Source organism: Leptonotus elevatus, chromosome 21 (genome assembly GCF_054856555.1).
Source record: "Leptonotus elevatus isolate MCC_2025b chromosome 21, RoL_Lele_1.0, whole genome shotgun sequence".
Lineage (NCBI taxonomy): Eukaryota > Metazoa > Chordata > Actinopteri > Syngnathiformes > Syngnathidae > Leptonotus > Leptonotus elevatus.
Genome location: NC_141259.1, coordinates 14,547,506 through 14,567,959, shown reverse-complemented (window position 1 = coordinate 14,567,959; position 20,454 = coordinate 14,547,506). Strand labels below are relative to the sequence as shown.

The following is a 20,454-nucleotide window of genomic DNA, read 5'->3' as shown; positions in this document are numbered from 1 at the left end:
GCGGCACGGACCACCGGCATCAAAGCGGGAACAAATTGTGGCTTCTGCGCTAACAAATTACCACACAAGAAGAGCACAATGGCGTGATCGACAAAGCCTTTTGTACTTTTTCCCCATGAGAACGCTTTCAGAAAGAGAATTCCTTATTTGTGCGCTGGGATGAAGAAGGCGAAAAAAGCAGATGGGGCCCAAGCTTGGCATTTCCTCAATGTTTTGCATGCAAGACGCGAAAATGTGGAGCGTTTGTGTCAGTCAGTCAGTCCAAAAAAGCCTTTTTAATGACGAGGCGGGCGGCCCAGGGGAACACATGCGAGTCCACTTAAGAACAGATCTGCCTGCGATTGGTGAAAACCAGCAAAGAAAGAAACCCGTGATTGATTGTTTTGTTTTATTTCAAGGGGAGAACTACACAATATGTCAAAATGAAAATACTGTATATAGTGTCTGCAATACTGTACCTTTAATAGGCGGGGCCTGGTGGGGTAATGCGTGCCGTGGCATGAGCATAATCGTCAAGACGCTCAACATTGTATTGAATGCTTCTTAATGCCATTTAAGGCCTTTAAGGTTTTTCCTCCATCTCATTCGTTGCTGCGACAGCGCGGACGCGGTGATATTGACTTTCTTTTTGAGCCGCCTTCCCATTGGCTGGATCGCCGTCAAGAGGCTTCGGGGAGAGGCAGGCGGACGCACTGCGAGGTGATTTTTCTCGACATTTCTGACACGGCTTCGTGTCTTGTCGCACGCGGCTTCCATTTTTCCTCTTTGCTCGTCTCGCGTGAGCAAGTGACGCCGTGGCGCTCTATGACGTCACACGGTTTGCGCAGCTGGCGCCGAAGGACGCAAACCAGGATATTCTGTTTTGCAGCGGTTATCATTTTTTCAATGTATAAATGGATCTTTGCCGATGTCCACGGCACTCGTTTCTAGTCTTATCGAAAACAATTTAAAAATCATTCCACTCACACCGTCTGTTTCTTACTGTGAATTTAATTCTTTAGCGTCTTTCTTGAAAAAAGGAAGACGAAAGCTGTTGGAACGGTCACTCACTACATATTCAAATCAAATCGCTAAGATGCCTGCTTTGTCGATTAGCTCCTCTCTGCTAGCAAGCGCATGAGCTAGCGCCGATTGATATATTGAATGTGGTTATGTTCCTTTTGATCAAAAAAAAAGGTGTTCAATATTTAAATTGAAAAATAATGTGTACGGCTATTCAGAGATTCACGTGGTACAGTGAAGCCTTGACTTGCGAAACTAAAATAGCAAAAATTCTAATTAACGCTAAGACCTTTTTTTTTTCCTTTTTCTTTTTTTTTAAATACAATAAATAAATGAATGCCAGTAAGACAAAATTAAAAATTTAATAAATGTATATTCCCTCTAAAAAATAGTTATATAATAAAAAAAATAAAAATTATAATGAAAAATCCCTAACTACTTTAACACTGGCTATCGCATCCAAGTCGCATGAGGATTTACTCTTCAACGTTGGTGAACTGGAATGACCTGTTGTGCTTTGTGCAAACGGAGGTTTAAGATGCAGACGGCATACAAAGTGTACAGACACCCGGTGTCAGAGTGAGGTCGCCGCCTGCTTTTGGGCAAATCAGTGGACTCAATCAGATAACAAGGTCATGAAAAACAACCAATACACCCCCCCCCCCACACACACACACCTGATGTGCTGCCTATTGCAACAGATGGCGGCCATTTTAAATAAATATGGATTAGCCTGTTAACCTCACTTCGAGGTGGAAACAATGCATGATTTTATGGTAGAAACGCTTTGAATTACACATTGTAATGGAAAAAGACTGACTTTGTTACTTCAGAAAAAAAACCTGCCATTTTTAGGGGGATAAAACCTAATGGCCGCCTTTGTGCCGTTTCGGGTGACGTTATTAGCTGCGTTTCCCAACTGTTATTGAGACACGCCATGTATTTTAAAATCTGGCGTTACACCACAAAATAAACGTCACAGGGAGGATACAGTGTGGTGCCTTGAGATACAAGCAAACTAAGGTACTGGTTTTTCGACATACAAGCTGTTGAAGCGCAGGATAGTGGCAGCTGACAACTCATTTCGGAACAAATAAAAAGTTTCAGATATAATTAGTTAACTCATTCAACTCTAAGCCATTTTTCACTGAAGCAACCCCCTTCGCTCCCGGCTGGTTTACTGAATTTTGACTGATTTTGCAAGAATATTGGATTCTATTGCTATAAAAACATGGAACCTACCAAAAGAAAGATTAGAGTCTCTTTTTTTTCTTTTAGGAAAAAAAAGTATATTTGCATCTGTTTCCGTTCTGCAGCAATTAGCATTATAATATAGCTAAGTCCCATCAATATTCATATTCCTCCATTCAAACACTGTCAAAAAGAGCTTGTTGCAATATGGCCCTGGCTGAGCTCTTATACTCTGTTGCCACCCGCTGGCCGTTTTTTGTAATAACTACCATTGCTTTAAGCGACCTCTTCATGTCAGAAGCTGCATCAAAGCCTTCTGCATGCTCTTGCATAAATAGAACAAAGAAAAGCGAATAAATAAGTTTTGGGGAGTGAAGGGCAAAGTATAAAAAAAAAGGTATTTAGACGTTTCTGGGTTTGAATGAGTTTGTCAAAATCAAGCTGTCAAGCTGTTTATTGCCACTCTCAGTTGAAGGCGTTTTCTTTTAAAACCTGATGTTAGTCAAATCAATGAAAAAAAAAGGTTACTATCAAACTAAACGCGGCATTCGCAAGTGAAAAAAAAAAAGTAGCGGCTTGTAGTCCAGGAATTACTGTCGACAAAAGTGGTACAAACTTTATGAGCATTATCATCTTTGTAGAGGCAAAAAATAATAATTGTAATACAGGTCTCGTGTTGCTTCTCATTACTGTGCAGGGGCACCTAATGTTGTGGTCGTGCGGCGCGTGTATATTAAGATCAATTCCGATCTCATATAAATGCTAATTATGGCGCTGGCGCCAGCAGACGGTCAGCTTAATGACTTGAAAAGCGACTGAATAATTTAAAAACACAGCCAATGCTTATTTTGTCCACACAGTAAGTATTTTAAAAGAGGGCTGTGCGTGCGTGCGTGCGTGCGTGCGTGCGTGCGGCGGTGGTGGTGCATTGTGGGTATGTGGCATCCCAAAGTGCATGACATGATTTTGAGGAAGCAAGAGGCCAGTGGAAGAGGAGTTAGGCAAGGAGTGGTTTACTTTCGGGTTAGTGCAGGAAATGAGTGTAAGCTTAAGTAATGTCCTCGATATGCGTGCGTGCGTGCGTGCGTGCGTGCGTGCGTGCGTACGTGCGTGCGTGCCGCGGGGTGAAAGCAGTGGCAGCCTGATGCCAGACAGGCTGCTGCCAGGACGCAGTAATCGCCACGATGACAGAAAGCGGGATAAAAAGCCATCAGATTTATTTCGCCGGGCCTCCTGAGGGAGGGGATTAGTGGACATTGACGGGGCCAGGATTTCATCCCTCAAAGGAGGGCAATTAATCCTGCGCCGCCGCGTTCCAAACGCCCGCAAAACCCTGGAAAACCGAGCGCGGAAGGGCCAATCGCGTCCTATCATCCGGTGGCGGTAAACGCCGGCACGTATCCAGCGCGAGTGTTTAATAAACGGCCTCGGATGTTTTCCAGGAAGCGTACAACAGATGCCTTGCTCGTACACTAAATTATATCAAGACGCATCATTTGTTCGGCACGCAGGCGGATGCCCGCGTCGGCCGTCTAATTAAAAGCCGGCCTTTCTGCGACTGGCGCTCTCGACCAGGCGTCGTTAGCGCGCTTCTTTGACAGGCCATTAGGTTATATGTGTCGCTATGTATGCCGCTAATCCTCATATGTAACAACCCGCCGTATGTTTTACCATTAGCGTCGCACACCAGCAGATTTGCCGCATTTTTGCGGCACGCGAGCGAGCACAGGAAGTGAGGGAGCGAGGATGACGACAAGGAGGAGGGAGTGGAGAAGTATGGAGGACCAAAACTGCCAACATTTTAAATGTACAAATGATTAAATATAAATTTATTTTTGTACATTATATATATATATATATATATATAAATTTATTTTTGTACATTATATATATATAAATTTATTTTTGTACATATATATATATAAATTTATTTTTGTACATTATATATATATATATATATATATATATATATATATATATATATATATATATATATATATATATATATATATATATAAATTTATTTTTGTACATTATATATATATATATATATATATATATATATAAAAATTTATTTTTGTACATTATATATATATATATATATATATATATATAAATTTATTTTTGTACATTATATATATATATATATATATATATAAATTTATTTTTGTACATTATATATATATATATATATATATATATATATATATATAAATTTATTTTTGTACATTATATATATATATATATATATATATATAAATTTATTTTTGTACATTATATATATATATATATATATATAAATTTATTTTTGTACATTATATATATATATATATATATATATATATATAAATTTATTTTTGTACATTATATATATATATATAAATTTATTTTTGTACATTATATATATATATATATATATAAATTTATTTTTGTACATTATATATATATATAAATTTATTTTTGTACATTATATATATATATATATATATATATATAAATTTATTTTTGTACATTATATATATATATATATAAATTTATTTTTGTACATTATATATATATATATATAAATTTATTTTTGTACATTATATATATATAAATTTATTTTTGTACACATATATATATATATATATATATATGTATTTTTTATTCTATTTATTTATTTTGTACCTCATTTTTGAATTATAGTTTTTATTTTCACTTTTATTTATTTATTTATTTAAATATTTAGTCATTCATTTCTTTCAAATGTTGCCACTTTCGGTCCTCCATCGAGAAGAAGGCCGACTTGAGTTGCTCACCCCATGATGAGGCTGTTGATGTAATCGTTCCCGTCCATGTGGCCAAACTGGAAGTCTCTGTGGACACAAGGCCACATTAATTAAGTGCGGCTTAAGCGTATGTACACAAAAAACACACACACACACACACACAACACTAAAGTAAACTTCCCGTCTCGGCGGAATGCAAACAAACTTCTGCTCCATTTGCATGAACCAGCAGTGAAAAATGCCCCAGACTGATTTCAGGAATAAATCGCCACAATGGCGGCAGGATGAGGAATTCAATTAGGATCTGATTGTGTCAGCGGAGTGCATTGTGGGTAGTCCAGGTAAAAACGGCTGCAGCAGGAGTCTGTCTGACAGATTAGGTGCGCTCTCGCTATTCATTTTAGCCTCCGGGCGCCACATAATGGCGGCGGCGCTCGTGTCAATGACAAAATTATGAGGAGACGGGAGCGAGTCATAAATCCAGTGAACACAATAGAAAACATCACTCTGCCTTATTGATAATTTCGCTGACAAGTGCCAGGCGGCGTGGGAATGACGCTAATAAAAAGTCTCAATCTGAATGTCCATTAAGGGACCCGGGGACGTATGCAGATACGAGATGTAATTACTTTTTTTTTTCTCAGGCTTAAAGTTTCGCAAACGGAGCGCAACCTTTCCTAGCGGATGATCGCCACTGCGGCAGCATTCAGACCACTTCCAACTACAAAAAAAATGGTGGCATATTATGGAAAACGGACTATTTAACTGCTTGGATCCAAATAGTCGTGCCTAGTGTGGGAAAGGAATTTTGCCACATCATGTGATGTCGCCGCGTGGCTAATTTACATAATAACAGCCGCCACACTACATTCATCGGCAGGTGCTTTGATCGCTTGGAGACAAACTGCCACCGGGCTCAAGCGGAAAATACAGTCGTTGCTAATCGCAAAATTTGAGAGTTGGGGCTCAACGAGTACAGTAGCTCCGCCCCCGAGCATGATAGCGCATCATTGGCCCACCAGTAGCGGGCAGCGAGGTGAAGAGTGGCTCATTTGCATTAGACAGGACCGCCCCACTCAAACAGACTAAAGCATGGGTGTGAAACCTAAGGCCCGCGGGCCACAACCGGCCCGTCAGGGGGTCCAATATGGCCCGCGAGGACAGAACACAAACTGCAGTTTTTCACAAAACTAATAACTATTGTTGCCCGTTTTGTCCACTGGATGGCGCACTTTCATTTTTATGAAATTTTAGATTACTCTGCAATAAAATAATAATAAATGGGATTATTTACAGAAAAAAAGCAGGCAATATTTTTGACCTGTCGTTATTTGAAGATAATTTGGCCACAGACCACAATTGAGATCAAATTTAGGTGAAAGTGGCCGCTGAAATAAAATAAAATAAAATGAGTTTGACACCCTCGGTCGAAAGTGTCCAATAAAATGATGGTCCTCAGGCTATGTGGACAAAAGAACGATGCTGGCATGCTCTTGAATTGTAGGGAGGGAACAATAAAAAGATTTTGAGTGACAGCTAAAAGAGCGCCAATATTTGGGAGCAGTCATGCCGCATCATTGCCTCCTTGACGGAAACAAAATGAAAAATGGGCACAACATCCCTGAATAAAGCAACAAATTGGATGACATACCTGCTAAAGTGCTCTCTGTATTCCCTGGCAACCGTCTGAATCAACACTTTTAATCTGGGGAAACAAAAAAAAAAAAAAAAAGAGAGAGATTGTGAGCAAACCTGCCCTGAAATTGTCGGCGGGTCTTATCTTGATTGGACAGCCGTGCACTTTGAAAGGTGCGAGTGTACCTGCCACTCTCGTCTGTGGGGTCCTTCTCGTCGATGATTGCAATCGCCACCAGTTTGCCTAAAGGGGGGGGGGCAGAAAAGGGGGCGGGCTGGCAGATTACAAAAAGGCAATCACGGGGAGCAGATGAGAGGACAACAGCGAGGGAGATAAGATGCTCAAGTGAGCCTTATTCTTATTCGTTAATATTTAGCTGGGTGGGAAAAAGGATAGATTGATTACAACATCCTTGCAAGCCTTCAATGTAAACAGGATCAATCCGTGAGAAAACGCAGAATGTGGACCTCTTCAGGCCCCCCCTTCATCAGCCACTTGTGACCGGAGTGCCCCCTGATGGTGACTTGTAGTGCTGCCAGTTTTATTGGTAAATGAGGCATTTTAGCAGCAAAACAGAAGCGTTTGTTTTTGCAAGGGCTTTAAGCCGAGCATGTCGCATAAACGGTGCTGTAGTGAGAAGAAATAAAGAATGAGAACAACCAAGGCACGTTTGTTTGTTCTGCATGAGATCATGATGTAAATGCCCTGCCTGCTTTTTTTCTAATCCAGTGCATGAACTCAAGTCAAATTTATTTACATAGCCCTGAAATCACAAAAGAGTGTGAAAGGGCTTCACGGGCCCAAAAAAAATTCTAACAAAAAACACTCTTGCAACATGTTTTAGTCGATTTATTCATCTTGTATAAAAACAATCTGGTGTGGTGTCGTAATGCTTTTTTTTTTTTTTTTTTTACAACATGCATAGACTGTGGCTCGCCTTGCCCACATTCAAAGGCATTAACTTAGCTTAACTCATTCACTCGCAGCCGTTTTCACTGAAGCAACCCCCTTCGCCCCCGGCTGTTTTACTGAATTTTGATTGATTTTGCAAGTCCCACATAATGTTGTGTTCCATTGCTACAAAAACATGGAACCTACCAAAAGTAGGATTTGAGTCTCTTCTTTCATCAGGAAAAAAAAGCATATTTGTATCGGTTTCCGTTTTGCAGCAATTAGCATTAGAATATAGCCGAGTTTCAACATTTTATTCACAAATCTGTTTAAAACACTGGGGAAAATAGCTTTTTTGCAACATGGCCCTGGTTTATCTCTTATACTCTGCTGCCACCCGCTGGCCGTTTTGTAATAACTACAATTGCTTTAAGCAACCTCTTCAGGCTAGAGGCTGCATCAAAGCCTTCTGTATGCTCTTGCATAAATAGAACAGAGAAAAACGTATAAATACGTTTTTGGGAGCAAACGAGTTAGCTGTTAAAAAAAATTTCATCACTTTCCTCAAGCGACAGAACGTGTTCTTGTTAAAGGTAATTTGGTGTTTGCATTCGTATTACTGATGGAAAGTCATACCCAAGTATTTCTTGTAATGAATATTCTCAAGATGTTGCGAGTAGGCAAATGATCCCGGTCTGCTTCACAGTCCTCGCCCCTCAAAAGGGATCCAAAAGGACACGGTCGGGCCACCGGCCAGGCTCGGGTACACGGGCACTTAGACATGGACGCCCCGCTTAGTGTCAGTACGAGTTACGTCACGTGGCTGACGGAGGGGGGGGCCGCCGAGCGGAAAATGTTATTCCGCTGGCGACACAGAAAAGTCACACTCCTCCGACATCTAACCAACGATTTCAAAGCCTCCATCTTTAAAATCGGCGCGGGTCTAATTAGAAAGCATTTGTGCGCGGGTGGCGGGACATCTCGTTGGGGCTGGCGAGGTGAGACAAGCGGCAAAAAAATCAAAGCGCCCGTCACAGGAAGGTGCACATTAAGCTGAAATTGCTGCTGCGTCTAATATTAGACGGCGCGCAGCCTCATTTTAAACCGCTGCTCGCGCTAAGATGGAGACTTCCTGTGGGAGGGAGCGTCTGCAAAGTAGAGCAACATGCTATGGATTTGAGGAGGAGGAAATGTCCTTAAACGACACGAGGCTGTGATGATTCGGAATAAATTGGGGGGGGGGGGGGGGAGAAAAAAAAAAAAGTACAGTCGTCACTCGGTGTATCGCGGCTCACTGCACTTTTTTTTTTTTTTTTACTGTACTTAGATTGGATATTTTTCCAAACAGACTCGCGTGGCAAAAGACACTGTCCTAAGTTACACAATTACAACAATGTCAACATTATTAGCCAATTCATTATAGCCTGGTTAGCATGGGGCGAGGATGGACAAAGCCTCTGGTGCTCTTCCAATCGCGTCGCTTAACAAAATCGTGTAAACACAAAACACACTTTGCTAACCCGCTGATCGCTTGAAGTCACGCCAGCACGCTCCGCGCGGAGCGGCCGGCGCTTTAGCCAGTTAAAGGGGAAGTCAACCCAAGAAAAACAATTATTGACAATAATGTGTTCTATGCAGCCACACTGCTCTAAACATGGTATTCTGGTTAATAGTGCGTTAGTTAGCCGTCTTTATTCATTTCAGGCGGCGGCCATTTTGTCGCTTGCCGTCGACTGAAAATGACTTCCCATTTGCTCAGGCAACGACCAATCACAGCTCACCTGTTTTCTGAAGCCGAGCTGCGATTGGTTGTTACCTGAGACCCGAGCAACATGGATGCCATCTTCAGTCGACAGCAAGTGGCAAAATGGCCGCCGCCTGAGAGGAATAAAAATGGCTGGACTCTTAATTCCACAAATGTAATATTAATCAGAATGTCATGTTTAGACTTGTGAGGTCGCATATGACATATTATTGTCAAGAAATGTTGACTTCCACTTTAGTCGCCGGCCAACTCAATATCAGCACGAAGCTTAAAAATGTCATCGCAACTTAAGACGCAGATTTCACGTATTGCGGGAGTGGTCGAAACGTGACCCCCCCCCCCCCAGTGACAAACAAGGAATTCGTGTACCTGTTTCTCCAAGTTCATACAGTGTGAAGCCATCGATCTGCAGGTACCCCGGGAAGCGCTCCCTGTTGACCCAACTGGTCAGGCTGCCATCGGCGTACTCTGGAACACAGAATACACGACCTTGTTTAATAATACGGCGCAAGTCGCGTTAGAACAAAATTTGCAGAGATTTATAGAAATAAAAAGTTGTCACGTGTTGATATGAAGGCATTGTTGAGTAATCGGTAACACGATCGGTGTCTTAGGTCATTGTCTTTACTTTTCACTTCCTGTCAGTGTCGAAATCCTCTCGCCGTGTACTAAATGTCATGTTTTTTTTATTATTATTATTATTTATATATTTTTAAGAGCTCAGTATTGTTCATTCGGAAATGTCATCATCATTGCTCTTTATTTATTTTATTTTTTTATTATTATTATTATTTTTATTATTATTATTATTATTAATTTTTTTTGTGCGTGTGTGGGTGAGTATGTGTATGTGCGTGCGTGTGTATTTGTTAGCTAAATGTAATTTTTAATCCCGCAATCAATGTTAGCCTGAGACGCTATTGCCGCCTGGACACCAGCGCTCGTGTTTTAGCCGAAAAACGCATGAAAGGGAGCCGTTTATTTCAACACAGAGGCACTGTGGAAAATAAGGAATACGCAGTGAAGAAAGGGTTTCGTGTGTGTGTGTGTGTGTGTACGTAAATGGGTAACGCGCCGCATGTTGCCACTCGCACATCTGGCGGCCACATGTGGAGCCGATGGCGCTCCCCTGGATAAAAATAGTAGGGGAACATCTGAAAAAAAGCGCTCATGGGACGCTCATTATGCGCGTCAAAAGGGGCGACGGGGACCTCATTATGACGCCCTAATAAGTTATCATAACCTCACGGCCACCGTGAGAGTAATTACAAGATCGGCGATGACTTTGACACGCTTTTTAAGCGAGGCGGGGGGGGGGGGGGGGGGAGCCTCACCAGAAGGCCCAACGTGAACACGACGCTTGAAAAAGCTTCATTTGTAACAAACGCAAGGTCATCGTCGGCGTGGATATGAACGCCGCGTTTGTGTGCCGAAAGCTGCTGAGTCGACTCCAGCGCATTCTTTCCACAGATGTTCTGACTTTACAGGCAGACGTGCTTCCTTCCCCCAGAGCGAGCTGAAAGCCCCCGCTCAACGGCGCCCCCCCCCCCCTCCTCCCACCTCCTCCGCTGCATCTGCTTCACCTTGAAACACATTTGAGCCTCTCTCAAACCCGGACAACGGCGCTCTCGAACGTCTCCATGCAGCCTGCCAGAGTTCAGAATGCATTTTTTTTTTTTGACATATTCAAGGAGGAAGGTTAATGGGACGCGAGACCCCCGGGAGCCGACTGCCACGGATCCAGACTCGGCAGCAGAGGCTACAAGGAAGCAAACTGTCACATCTTGCGCAATAATGATTCAAAGTTGTGAGCTGATTGTTGTTAAGCGGTTTGTAATTAAAATAGGAGGTGCCAAAATTAGTGCATTCATTTTGAGTTGATTTAAAGTTCCGTTAACGTCACAATTTTTTTTTTAACGCCCCTGACTTGGGAAGCTTGTATTGAGGGAATCCCAGTCGCAACGCAGCAGACACGTCCACGTCAAAATTTTGCAGTAATAAATGTCATAATAATGCATATATTTGTGGTCAAGTTGTATTTGACAATGGTAAAAATGTGCAGAATTTACTTTAAGTTAAAGATGAGATGGCTCTTAATAAGAAAAGAAAAAACGCGCTGAGCTGTGTTTTACAAATGCAATTATGCCACCTAGTGGCAGAAAAATGACCTCAACACAACTCATTTTTTACAGTACAGTACATCTATTTAATTTTAAATTAATTTTATGAATTATTATGAAATTACTGTATCAATGACTAAAAGATGCAGCCATATTTCAAATATATATATATATTTTTTTACTTTTATGCTAACAAGGGTTGAAGTCATGCGATTAATTATGATAAAAAATTTGAATCGCCTGACACCCGTTAAAATATTTATAATACTACAGTATAATACAAATATAATGTAATTTACTACAGTATATAATTTCCTCAATAAAATACAACAAAATTTTAAAATAATAAATTTAAGGATTTTTTTTATTTAGATTGATATTGTTTCTATTATTCATATCAATATTTAACTAATTCTATTATTATTTTTCCTGTCGCAGACACTAAATCGTGTATATATATATATATATATATATATATATATATATAAAGGAAAAACATTCCCAAAAAAATTTGGGGAAAAAAATTAAGAACATTTTGTAAACATTTTTTTTGTTTTCTGTGTATTAAAAGTTTATTTTGTGGTGGGTGTATTTTCTACAGCGGATGGTGAAACTCTAGATTACTGTTTTGTATTATAACTAACTGACAACACAGCAGCTCTTAATTTTACATGTTATAAATACTTCTAACCAATCGCGGCGCTTCCAACGCGGGCCTCGTCATCTTCACTGACTACGATCCGGCGCGTTATCATCTTCAGAGGCGCGCTGGCGTCCTTGTCGTCGCTGTCACGGCGCGTTAGGCGGCCCGTCGCTTAAGTGCCCGCCGTAAATGCATGCAAACTAATTCCGCCTCGCAGCTGGCTGCGTTTTGTACGCTCCCGTAGGAGGAGCGGCGAAGTCAAACGGCAGCGAGATTAGCCGAGAGACTTTAAGCCGAGCGATAACGAGGACGGTCTTGACGGCGACGCGGCCTCCTCCCGAGCACGAGCAGCATCCGGGCCGACCTTCTCGCTCATTGCACCCTTCGGACGCGTCGTCGTCCGGCTGCTGATCAAACCCTGCCGAGCGACAGCTTCTGTAGCGTGAAGGATTGTGGGAAATTAAATATGCATGAGCCTCGGCGCTCTACTCTTATATGTTAACAGCAGCCTTCAGACTGGGAAGGGGGGGGGGGGGGTGAGATGATGCGGCTTGTGATGTGCGCTAAAGCTGTGAAAGCTAAACAACGAGGCGCCGCGGAATTATTCGTGCAAAAATGAGAGGACGGATTTAGACGGCGTGGCTCGGCACTTCATACTCGCAAGAATGAGAGCGGTGCCTTGGAATCCGAGAGGGGAGGAGGGGGGGGGGGGGGGGCGATCTGAGGTTGCGTTTTCTAGGAATTGTCAGCCTCGGTGCGGCGACAACGCAGTTGAAAAAGAAGGGTTTGCGCGTGTGTCTTAACCTTTCGAGGTACTTTTCAGTTCAATGTCCACGAAGACCCGCTTGGACGGGTTTGGTGTGAAAGAAGACGGCGAGTTGATAGATCTTGAAAAGCTTCCAAGTGCATAACAGCTTGTCAGCAAGCGGAGCGGTCGAGGGCGCAACCAACTCGAGGCTCAAGCGCTCGGCTGCCTAGACGGGCTGCAGGAGGAATGTCAAAACTGACACAGATAAAGTGTATGCGTTGATACCAATACAGGGTGGGCAACATTTAGGGCCCAACCTCGGCAAGAGCAATTGCATTGGAGTGTGCTGGCAAAACCGATATCGAACCCATCTTTCTTCTACAGAAATGTGCTATTCGAGTTGTTTTCGGATGCGGATACAGAGATCACACTAATCCAATATTTATACAACTAAAAACTTTCAAATGTAAAAAAATGGATTGATGGAGGGTAACCGCCTTAAAATAATGTACGAAGCCCATCGTGAAATGTTACCAATTAACATGCAAATCAGATTAAAAAAGAGGGAAGTGAGTAGAAATTCAGAGGAACTTCTATTTTTTCCCTAAACAAAGAACAAAACAAACAAACAAAAACGATATATTTCAATTCAAAGTGTCAGTTTGTGGCATAATCTGGATTGTAAACCCAAATCATCTCAGTCTATCGGTATTTTTTTTTTAAATATGTAAAAGCACAATTACTAATATAAAATATATAATGCTTTTGAACTAATTTGTTGACTGCTTCCCGTCATTCATTTTGTGTTGATCAGGGGCAGACATCACAAGTTTGACTTCTTTCTGTCCCCCCCCCCATTTTTTTTTTTTTTTTTTTTTTAAAGAGTGAAATAAAATAAAAATGAATTGAATTACTCTTTATCCGTGTATTTTGTGTGCTTCTAACATGGCGCTCCCTCTTTTTCTGTCCGAGGGCCGTGACGGCTGCTTTAACGGGTTTGGTATGCGACGAAACAGTCCAATTGGACTTTAGAGTCGCCGCGGCTTTAAGAAGTAGAACTTGCTTCGAGTGCGTGGCTCCTCGCCAGCAACCAGGGTGCAACCAGGGTGCAACCAACTCTGGCCGCGATAGTCTTCTGTCTAAAACGGGTTGTGGTACAAATCCAAAGCATAAAGCTTAAACTCGCTGCAATAGAAATGTAATAACATGCAAACTTTGCCTTTATTCATTTGGCACCTAAAGCCATTTTTTTTTTTTTTTTATCTAGAGTGAAGGACATCCCAGAACTAAAAACCCGCAGGGTGAGTCTCGTCGCTGTTATGAGCCTGATTGCCGAGAGAGAATCCAACAAACGGAGGCGGAGTTGGACATTGGCACTGACGCGGTCAAATCCGGCCTGGCGGCGACGACCCAAAGCGGCCATTAAAGCAATGTGGTGAAATGACACTGTTGCGGTTTGGCGCTTCAAAACCGGGCACCGGGAAAAGTTGGAATCTCATTTCCCCCGACCTCGCCCGCGTCACATTTCATTTACGGCTCCCACGCCGGATTGCTATGCGGGTGCGCGCCCGGGGGAGAAAACCGCTGTGACGTGGCTCGGGGCTTCGCCGCACGGTGACGAAAGATGAAAGAGGAGCCCGGTTCAAGGAGAGGAGGCGCGGGAACAGCGACAGAACAGCAGACGACACCGTTCGGGGATCAGCGCTCACCGTCGTAGGTGAAGTAGGTGCCATCTTTGAACACGATAACCGCAGGCAGCTCCGGCAAGGTTACAGACTGAAAACAACCAAAAAAAAAAAAAGTCTCCTTTAAAAAAGCCAGTTTACACGCTGAGAATGTTAAACAGGACAGCAACGCTGAGGTATGTTTTGAAAAGGCAGAGTGACAAATAACCACGCTAAGCACATTTCGCTGATTTCAAGCTTCACTGGACAAGATGATGAATTTGCATATCACACGGATGATGAAATGTCACTTAAAAAGGCATGCCCATATATTTACGATCAATGCAAATGTGAATTTATTGATCAACGCTTGAGTGACATAATAGTTCAATCTGTTGGTCATTTGTTACCTCCGGCAGGACGTCCTCCGAGGTCGAAAAGAAGTAAGTGAAGACGATGAGCTCGGTGGCCACGTCGTTGTATTTCTCCTGCCAAGACAATGCAAAAAAAAAAATGGCCATTTTTACATTTCATGCAAACATTTAGGTGACAGGCAGTGTTAATTTTGTTAACAAAAACTAATTAATACTAATTAATGCTAATTAAAACTAATTACAAATATTTTTCGTCAACACACATTTTTCACCGGACGAAAACTAGACTGGACTAGACTTAATAAACAATAATTGGGACTAAATCAGTATGCATTCTCATCCACTAATAAAGACGAGACGAAAAATTTGCTCACTTAATAAAGACTGGACTAAAATCTATGAACATTTTAGTTCACCAACAAAGACGAGATGAAAATGATAATTTTGTAAAATCCTGTCTCTGCTAATCTGTCACTAATGCAGCGACACGTACCCTTTCAAATTTGCCGCTAGCAAGTGCAACGTCAACATTAATGCAACAGCTATAAGTTAACGTTCAAACCAGAAGTGGCAAATCCGGGTCCAGAAAGTTAAAATCCTGCCACAGTTTGGCCCCCTGATGCTAGCTAGCTATCTAGCGAGCTCCCTAGCAGGTAAACAAGCAACATGGGTGCGGACTAGGGAGCTAGCTAGCTAGCTAGCTAGCTAGCTATAATCAGGGGATAAAGCCAAATTGTGGCAGGGTTTTTACTTTCAGGTGCTAACTAGCTAGCTCCCTCCCTGGTGCTCGTTTACCTGCTAGGGAGCTAGCTAGCTAGCACCTGGGGCTAAAGCCAAACTGTGGCAGAGTTTTTACTTTCTGGACCTGGATTTACCGACTGATTCAAACAATGTTAATCCGACCGCTAACTAACGCTAGCTAACTTACTAACTTGGAGCCATAATAGCCACTTGTTGATATACGGCAAATGTGTATGAAGTTGTCATAAATCAAAAAGATGAGAGAACATTTTATGACAAGTAGTTTTAGATTAGATGGAAATGTTCAATATTATCGGCTGACCAAAAAAAAAAAAAAAAAAAAATGTAACAGGGCAAAATGATTGTCCTGACTAAAGCTAGACAAATAAAATTATGTTTTCATGGACTAAAATAAAGACAAAAATGCTTTACTTATAGTCGATTAAAAGGTAACTAAATAAAAATGGGATGAGGCTGACTAACTATGATAAAAACTAACAAGTGTGACTGAAATTGGAATTAAAACAGACTACATTTAAAAATGGCTGATAAAATGAACACGAGTGGCAGGCACTTACTTTGAGGGGAGACTCGCCACCGACATAAACAAACAGGACGTCGTGGCGCTTCATCATATGCTCGAACATCTGCCTGCTCGGAAGGGCTCGAACGGCCGGCCTGCGGAAAGGTCATCCAGGTATTCGTGGGTTCAACAACAGGTGCCCACAACATTAGGTACACCAGCTAACGAGAAAAGAGCTGCATCAAAAATGTTGTTGCCAGAATTGTATCATTCTCAGTGCTGCGATTAACCGTTCAGTCGGGTCACAATTTGAATATCAGAACTGTTTATACAGTATTAGAGCAGAGCAAGTGGTCCTAATGTTGTGGCCAGTGGGTGAATTTGCATTGTGAGGTTGTGGCGCCACCCAGTGGTGATTTGAAACAGATTCAACTTAAAAAGGGATACTTGACTCATTGAGCCATTTTCAGGAGTAAAAAGCTCATTTTTTTGTCCAGAAATAATTTCATTATTTTTCATGTACAATTAAAACGAATTTTTCCACTTGCTGTCGACTGAAGATGAGGAAATAGGTACCAACCAATCACGGCTCAGGTGAGCCACGATTGGTCGTTGCCTACTTGTAAATGTGGGTCGTCATGGCGGCATTCCATCAGTACTCACCCCGCCACCCGATTGGCAAATTCCACAATGTCGTCTTTTGTCCTTGGACCTTTGTAATTGTAGGCTAGGTCACTTTTCAATCTGTAAGGAGGACACAATTCCATCGTTTGGTCAAGTAAGCAGCAGGTATTGTGGATCCAGATGCAATGGGTCGGAAAAAAAAATAATTTGTGAACCTAACTTTGACCCATAAAGATTTGATAAAAATGTTGTAGTTTGTTTTAGCAAGACAAAAAAAAAAGTTTGAATTTGCCTCATAAAAAGGAAACAATCTGACTGGTAGACACTATAGATCATAAAATAAATCATTCTATTTCAGCAAAAATATTATAATACAATATTTTCATATTCTCGGGACATTTACACCTCTGCAAAATATGTTAAATATTTTTTGTAAAATAATCAAAATGATTTGCACCTAAGACTTTTTATTACATGACTAGATCTTTTGTTTTTCTATCCCCAAAAGGCGAAAAATCTCAATTATTTTAATTATCTTGGTAATCTTTCAATTTAATTTCATTTTTATTGTGATTTTTCTCTTCTTTTTTTAAAAAAAACCTGCATTTAACTGGAGCACAAGAGCTAAAACGAGCACCGCGCTGTGGAGTTTGTTTGGCCGCGGTTGCATCAGCCCACAGGGCTTAATGCTCTCGGGGGCTGTGGGGGGAAAAAGGTTCAATCAGGTGGTTGGCGCGAGCGGGGGCGGCGGCGGCGGCGGTTGCTACTTGAACGGTACTTCCCCCAAAACGGAGCACAATAAAAGCGCTAACTTTACGTAAGAAATACCTTTTACACATTAACTACACTTTAATACGTCAAGCTGAAAAAGCTCATTTCGTGCGAACGTTGTCGCTTGCGATTCAACGCATGCGGAGGTGTCGCAGTATTAGAGGGAAGGGAACATGTTGCGAGTCAGGTTTGTCTTGATTACGCCGCAGGCCCGCTCCATCCTGAAGGACGCGTCTCTACAGACCCGACCTCCGGGGGGGGGGGGAAGACACGAGAGGAACCCAGGACAAACACTGCTGCGCACGCAAGGGAAATTTGAAAAAGGAACGCTTGGAGAGGAACGAGGGAAAATAAATATCACCGCAGCGAGCGCTGGTTTGGATTGAAATGGTAAATAATTACCAACCTAATTCTGGACATTATTAACTCTTTCACAACAACTAGAAAAATGTATATTCTCAGGTGAACTTTTTTACTCAATGCCAGAAAGAATGAGCTGTGTCGACTTGACTGCTGGATGTGGAAGAAGGTCTCATCTGTCCAAAATGGTTCCTAATTTTATACCGTCTTGTCCACCCCCTTAAAATATATTATAATTTTGCCATCCATAACCCTGTCTCAGTCTTATTTTGGTGAAAAAAAATATATATAATGGAAGAAATCTGAAGTACATGCAAACTCCAAATCAAACCCAACAGATGTGCTAGCTAGCTAGCTAGCTAGCTAGCTACTTGAACGTGACAAATTCCCCAAAAGGTTTATACCTTGTAGAGCTGGAGCCTCAATTCTAGGTCTTGCTTTACCAACCAAAAGCTCATCTTTGAGGGTTAAAGGATCAGCTACTAAATACGGAGTTTAAAAGATTAGATTATCACACCTCGGCTATGAAATGGATTTGGGCTTTGTTTGTTTTTTACCCTTTGACCTCAAAATAAACCGTGGTCTTAGCTTCAAACTCTTTATGATATAGTTTTTTGACCAGTTTCACAGACAGTCGATAAATAGGATCATTTCGATTATTGATCCCGCCCCCCCCCCCCTCCCCCTCCCCCTCCCAATACCTCATGATTCCAAATGAATAGCATTATTCACTTGATTTCTCGCACTTACAGTTTTATTGTGGGGTAACCGCGAACGCCAAACTCTGAGGCCATTCCTACCGAAGAAAAGAACAATCAGAAGACTCTTCCGTTGAGTTGAACGGCACTTAAAAGAAAAGCGACTCACCCGAGTAAGCGGTGGCGTCCATCTTGCCGACGCGGACCGGCGACCCGGAGAGCTTCAACTCGGCGCCCACGTCGTGCCATACCGGCTCCAGTTTTTTACAGTAGCCGCACCACGGCGCGTAGAACTGAAGGCGAACGTATTTACAAAAAAAGTTACAACATGTTCTGGACCGCCATTAGCCAATCAGACACTGCGGGATCATGTTCAAACTTCGGGGCGATTTAACATGAACAGCTTTACATTTTCCAAGGTTTGTTTTTGTTTTTTGTTTTTTTTTAAATCAAGAAAATAGAATACACACAATCAAAATAACTCATTTTTATCCAGGACAACAAAACCATGTGAAAAGAAAATCAATTTGGTATCACTGAACCAATTATTACACACACTGTTAGCATAAAAATGCAATTTAAAAAAAAAAATTGCTGTAAAATTAAGAGGTATGTCTGAAAATATTTGGCCATTTAAAAGACCCAGTTTTCCATTTGCATTTTCAAGATCACACCAGAACATTACAATAAATATGGCTCTTTTGGGACCGCTCACACTTTAACCAAAGCAAGTCTTTTTCATATTGTTTCCAATCCCACGTGAGTGTTTTTAGGACGGCCTCATCCCAAACTTCACACTACTGCTCGCATTAGAAGCGTTTCCATCACTTCTGTAGACCCAAAAGAGACTGTGACTGTAACATAAGCCCCCCCTCGGGCTTTGCCCTCCCATGCATGGCTTGTCATTGACTTGATCACAAACACAATATAACCCTCCATTCAAGCCCCGCCAGCCATTTCAACCACGCACGCTGCTACTTCCGCCAGAGATGAGCCCGGTGGCATCCGGCCTGGCATGGGAGTTGGTTGTGCATGGATGTGTGTGTGTGTGCGTGCGTGCGTGCGTGCGTTGGAACTTACATCAACCAGCCAGATGTCATTCACTCTAGTCTCTTTAAATCTGCAGTAAAGCAAACACCTTGCTATTATCAAATATTACCCAAAATTACAAATAATGGAAAAAAAATAAGTTAACCTTATACTTAAAAGTTAGAGCTTACTTTATTGAAAATGTACTATATAAAAAAGCTCATTTAAAAACATCCAGGAAATAAATGCTTGTAATTACATGTATTCATGTTCAACACACACACACAGAGAAAAAAAAATCTCCTATAAAATTCAATCATTTCACTTACGTGTCGTCAAGATCCTCCACAAAGGCAAGAACTTCCCAATTCATAAAGGCAAGAACTGCAGTGAGGAATAAGATGGATACAAATCATATAGTTAGAAAATTAAACGGCAGCTCCTCCCCATCCTGGTGGCAAACCTCCCGAATGCAGGAAAGCATCACCGCCAAGGCTAAAGAAGCTAGCATCACCATCGGCATCATTTCGTACCACGCGTTCAACGAGAGCCGCTTCTCAGCCGAGAGCAGGTTGCGGCCACACACGCGAAGGGGTTTCAAGGAAAAGAATACGTTATAAGAGCGAACGTACCTCCATAGAGCAGGGAAGCTTTCGGTCCTGCCATCGCTTCGATTGGAAACAGCGAGCCGGAAATACAGCGGCGAAATGGAGCCGTTTTACGCATGCGCGTGGTGACGTCACACATTTAAAAAAAAAGAAAAGATGGGAGCTGCTGCGCTTGCGCGTGGCCGCACATAAAAATAAAATGTTTACCTTTTTTTGTGACGTCGCATTTCACAATTTACATCCAATTCTTTAAATAAATAAAAAATGATGTTCATTTTCGTAAAATTAACATTTTTGC

General features: G+C 41.7%; 1 protein-coding gene across 1 annotated transcript in view; it reads right to left on the bottom strand.

Annotated features, from left to right (window-relative positions):
* Positions 1-20,281, bottom strand: part of tmx3b (thioredoxin related transmembrane protein 3b) — a 29,311-nt gene extending 9,030 nt beyond the window's left edge. The window contains exons 1-13 of the mRNA XM_086066433.1: positions 20,181-20,281; positions 19,878-19,932; positions 19,600-19,639; positions 18,689-18,812; positions 18,572-18,617; positions 16,730-16,810; positions 16,122-16,221; positions 14,839-14,916; positions 14,474-14,540; positions 9,623-9,721; positions 6,783-6,840; positions 6,613-6,666; positions 4,992-5,048 (exon numbers count right to left, since the gene is read on the bottom strand). Coding sequence (XP_085922559.1) covers positions 4,992-5,048; positions 6,613-6,666; positions 6,783-6,840; positions 9,623-9,721; positions 14,474-14,540; positions 14,839-14,916; positions 16,122-16,221; positions 16,730-16,810; positions 18,572-18,617; positions 18,689-18,812; positions 19,600-19,639; positions 19,878-19,932; positions 20,181-20,274 — 953 coding nt within the window. The 5' untranslated portion in view covers positions 20,275-20,281. The remainder of the gene's footprint in view (positions 1-4,991; positions 5,049-6,612; positions 6,667-6,782; positions 6,841-9,622; positions 9,722-14,473; positions 14,541-14,838; positions 14,917-16,121; positions 16,222-16,729; positions 16,811-18,571; positions 18,618-18,688; positions 18,813-19,599; positions 19,640-19,877; positions 19,933-20,180) is intronic.
* Positions 20,282-20,454: the final 173 nt, after the last annotated feature.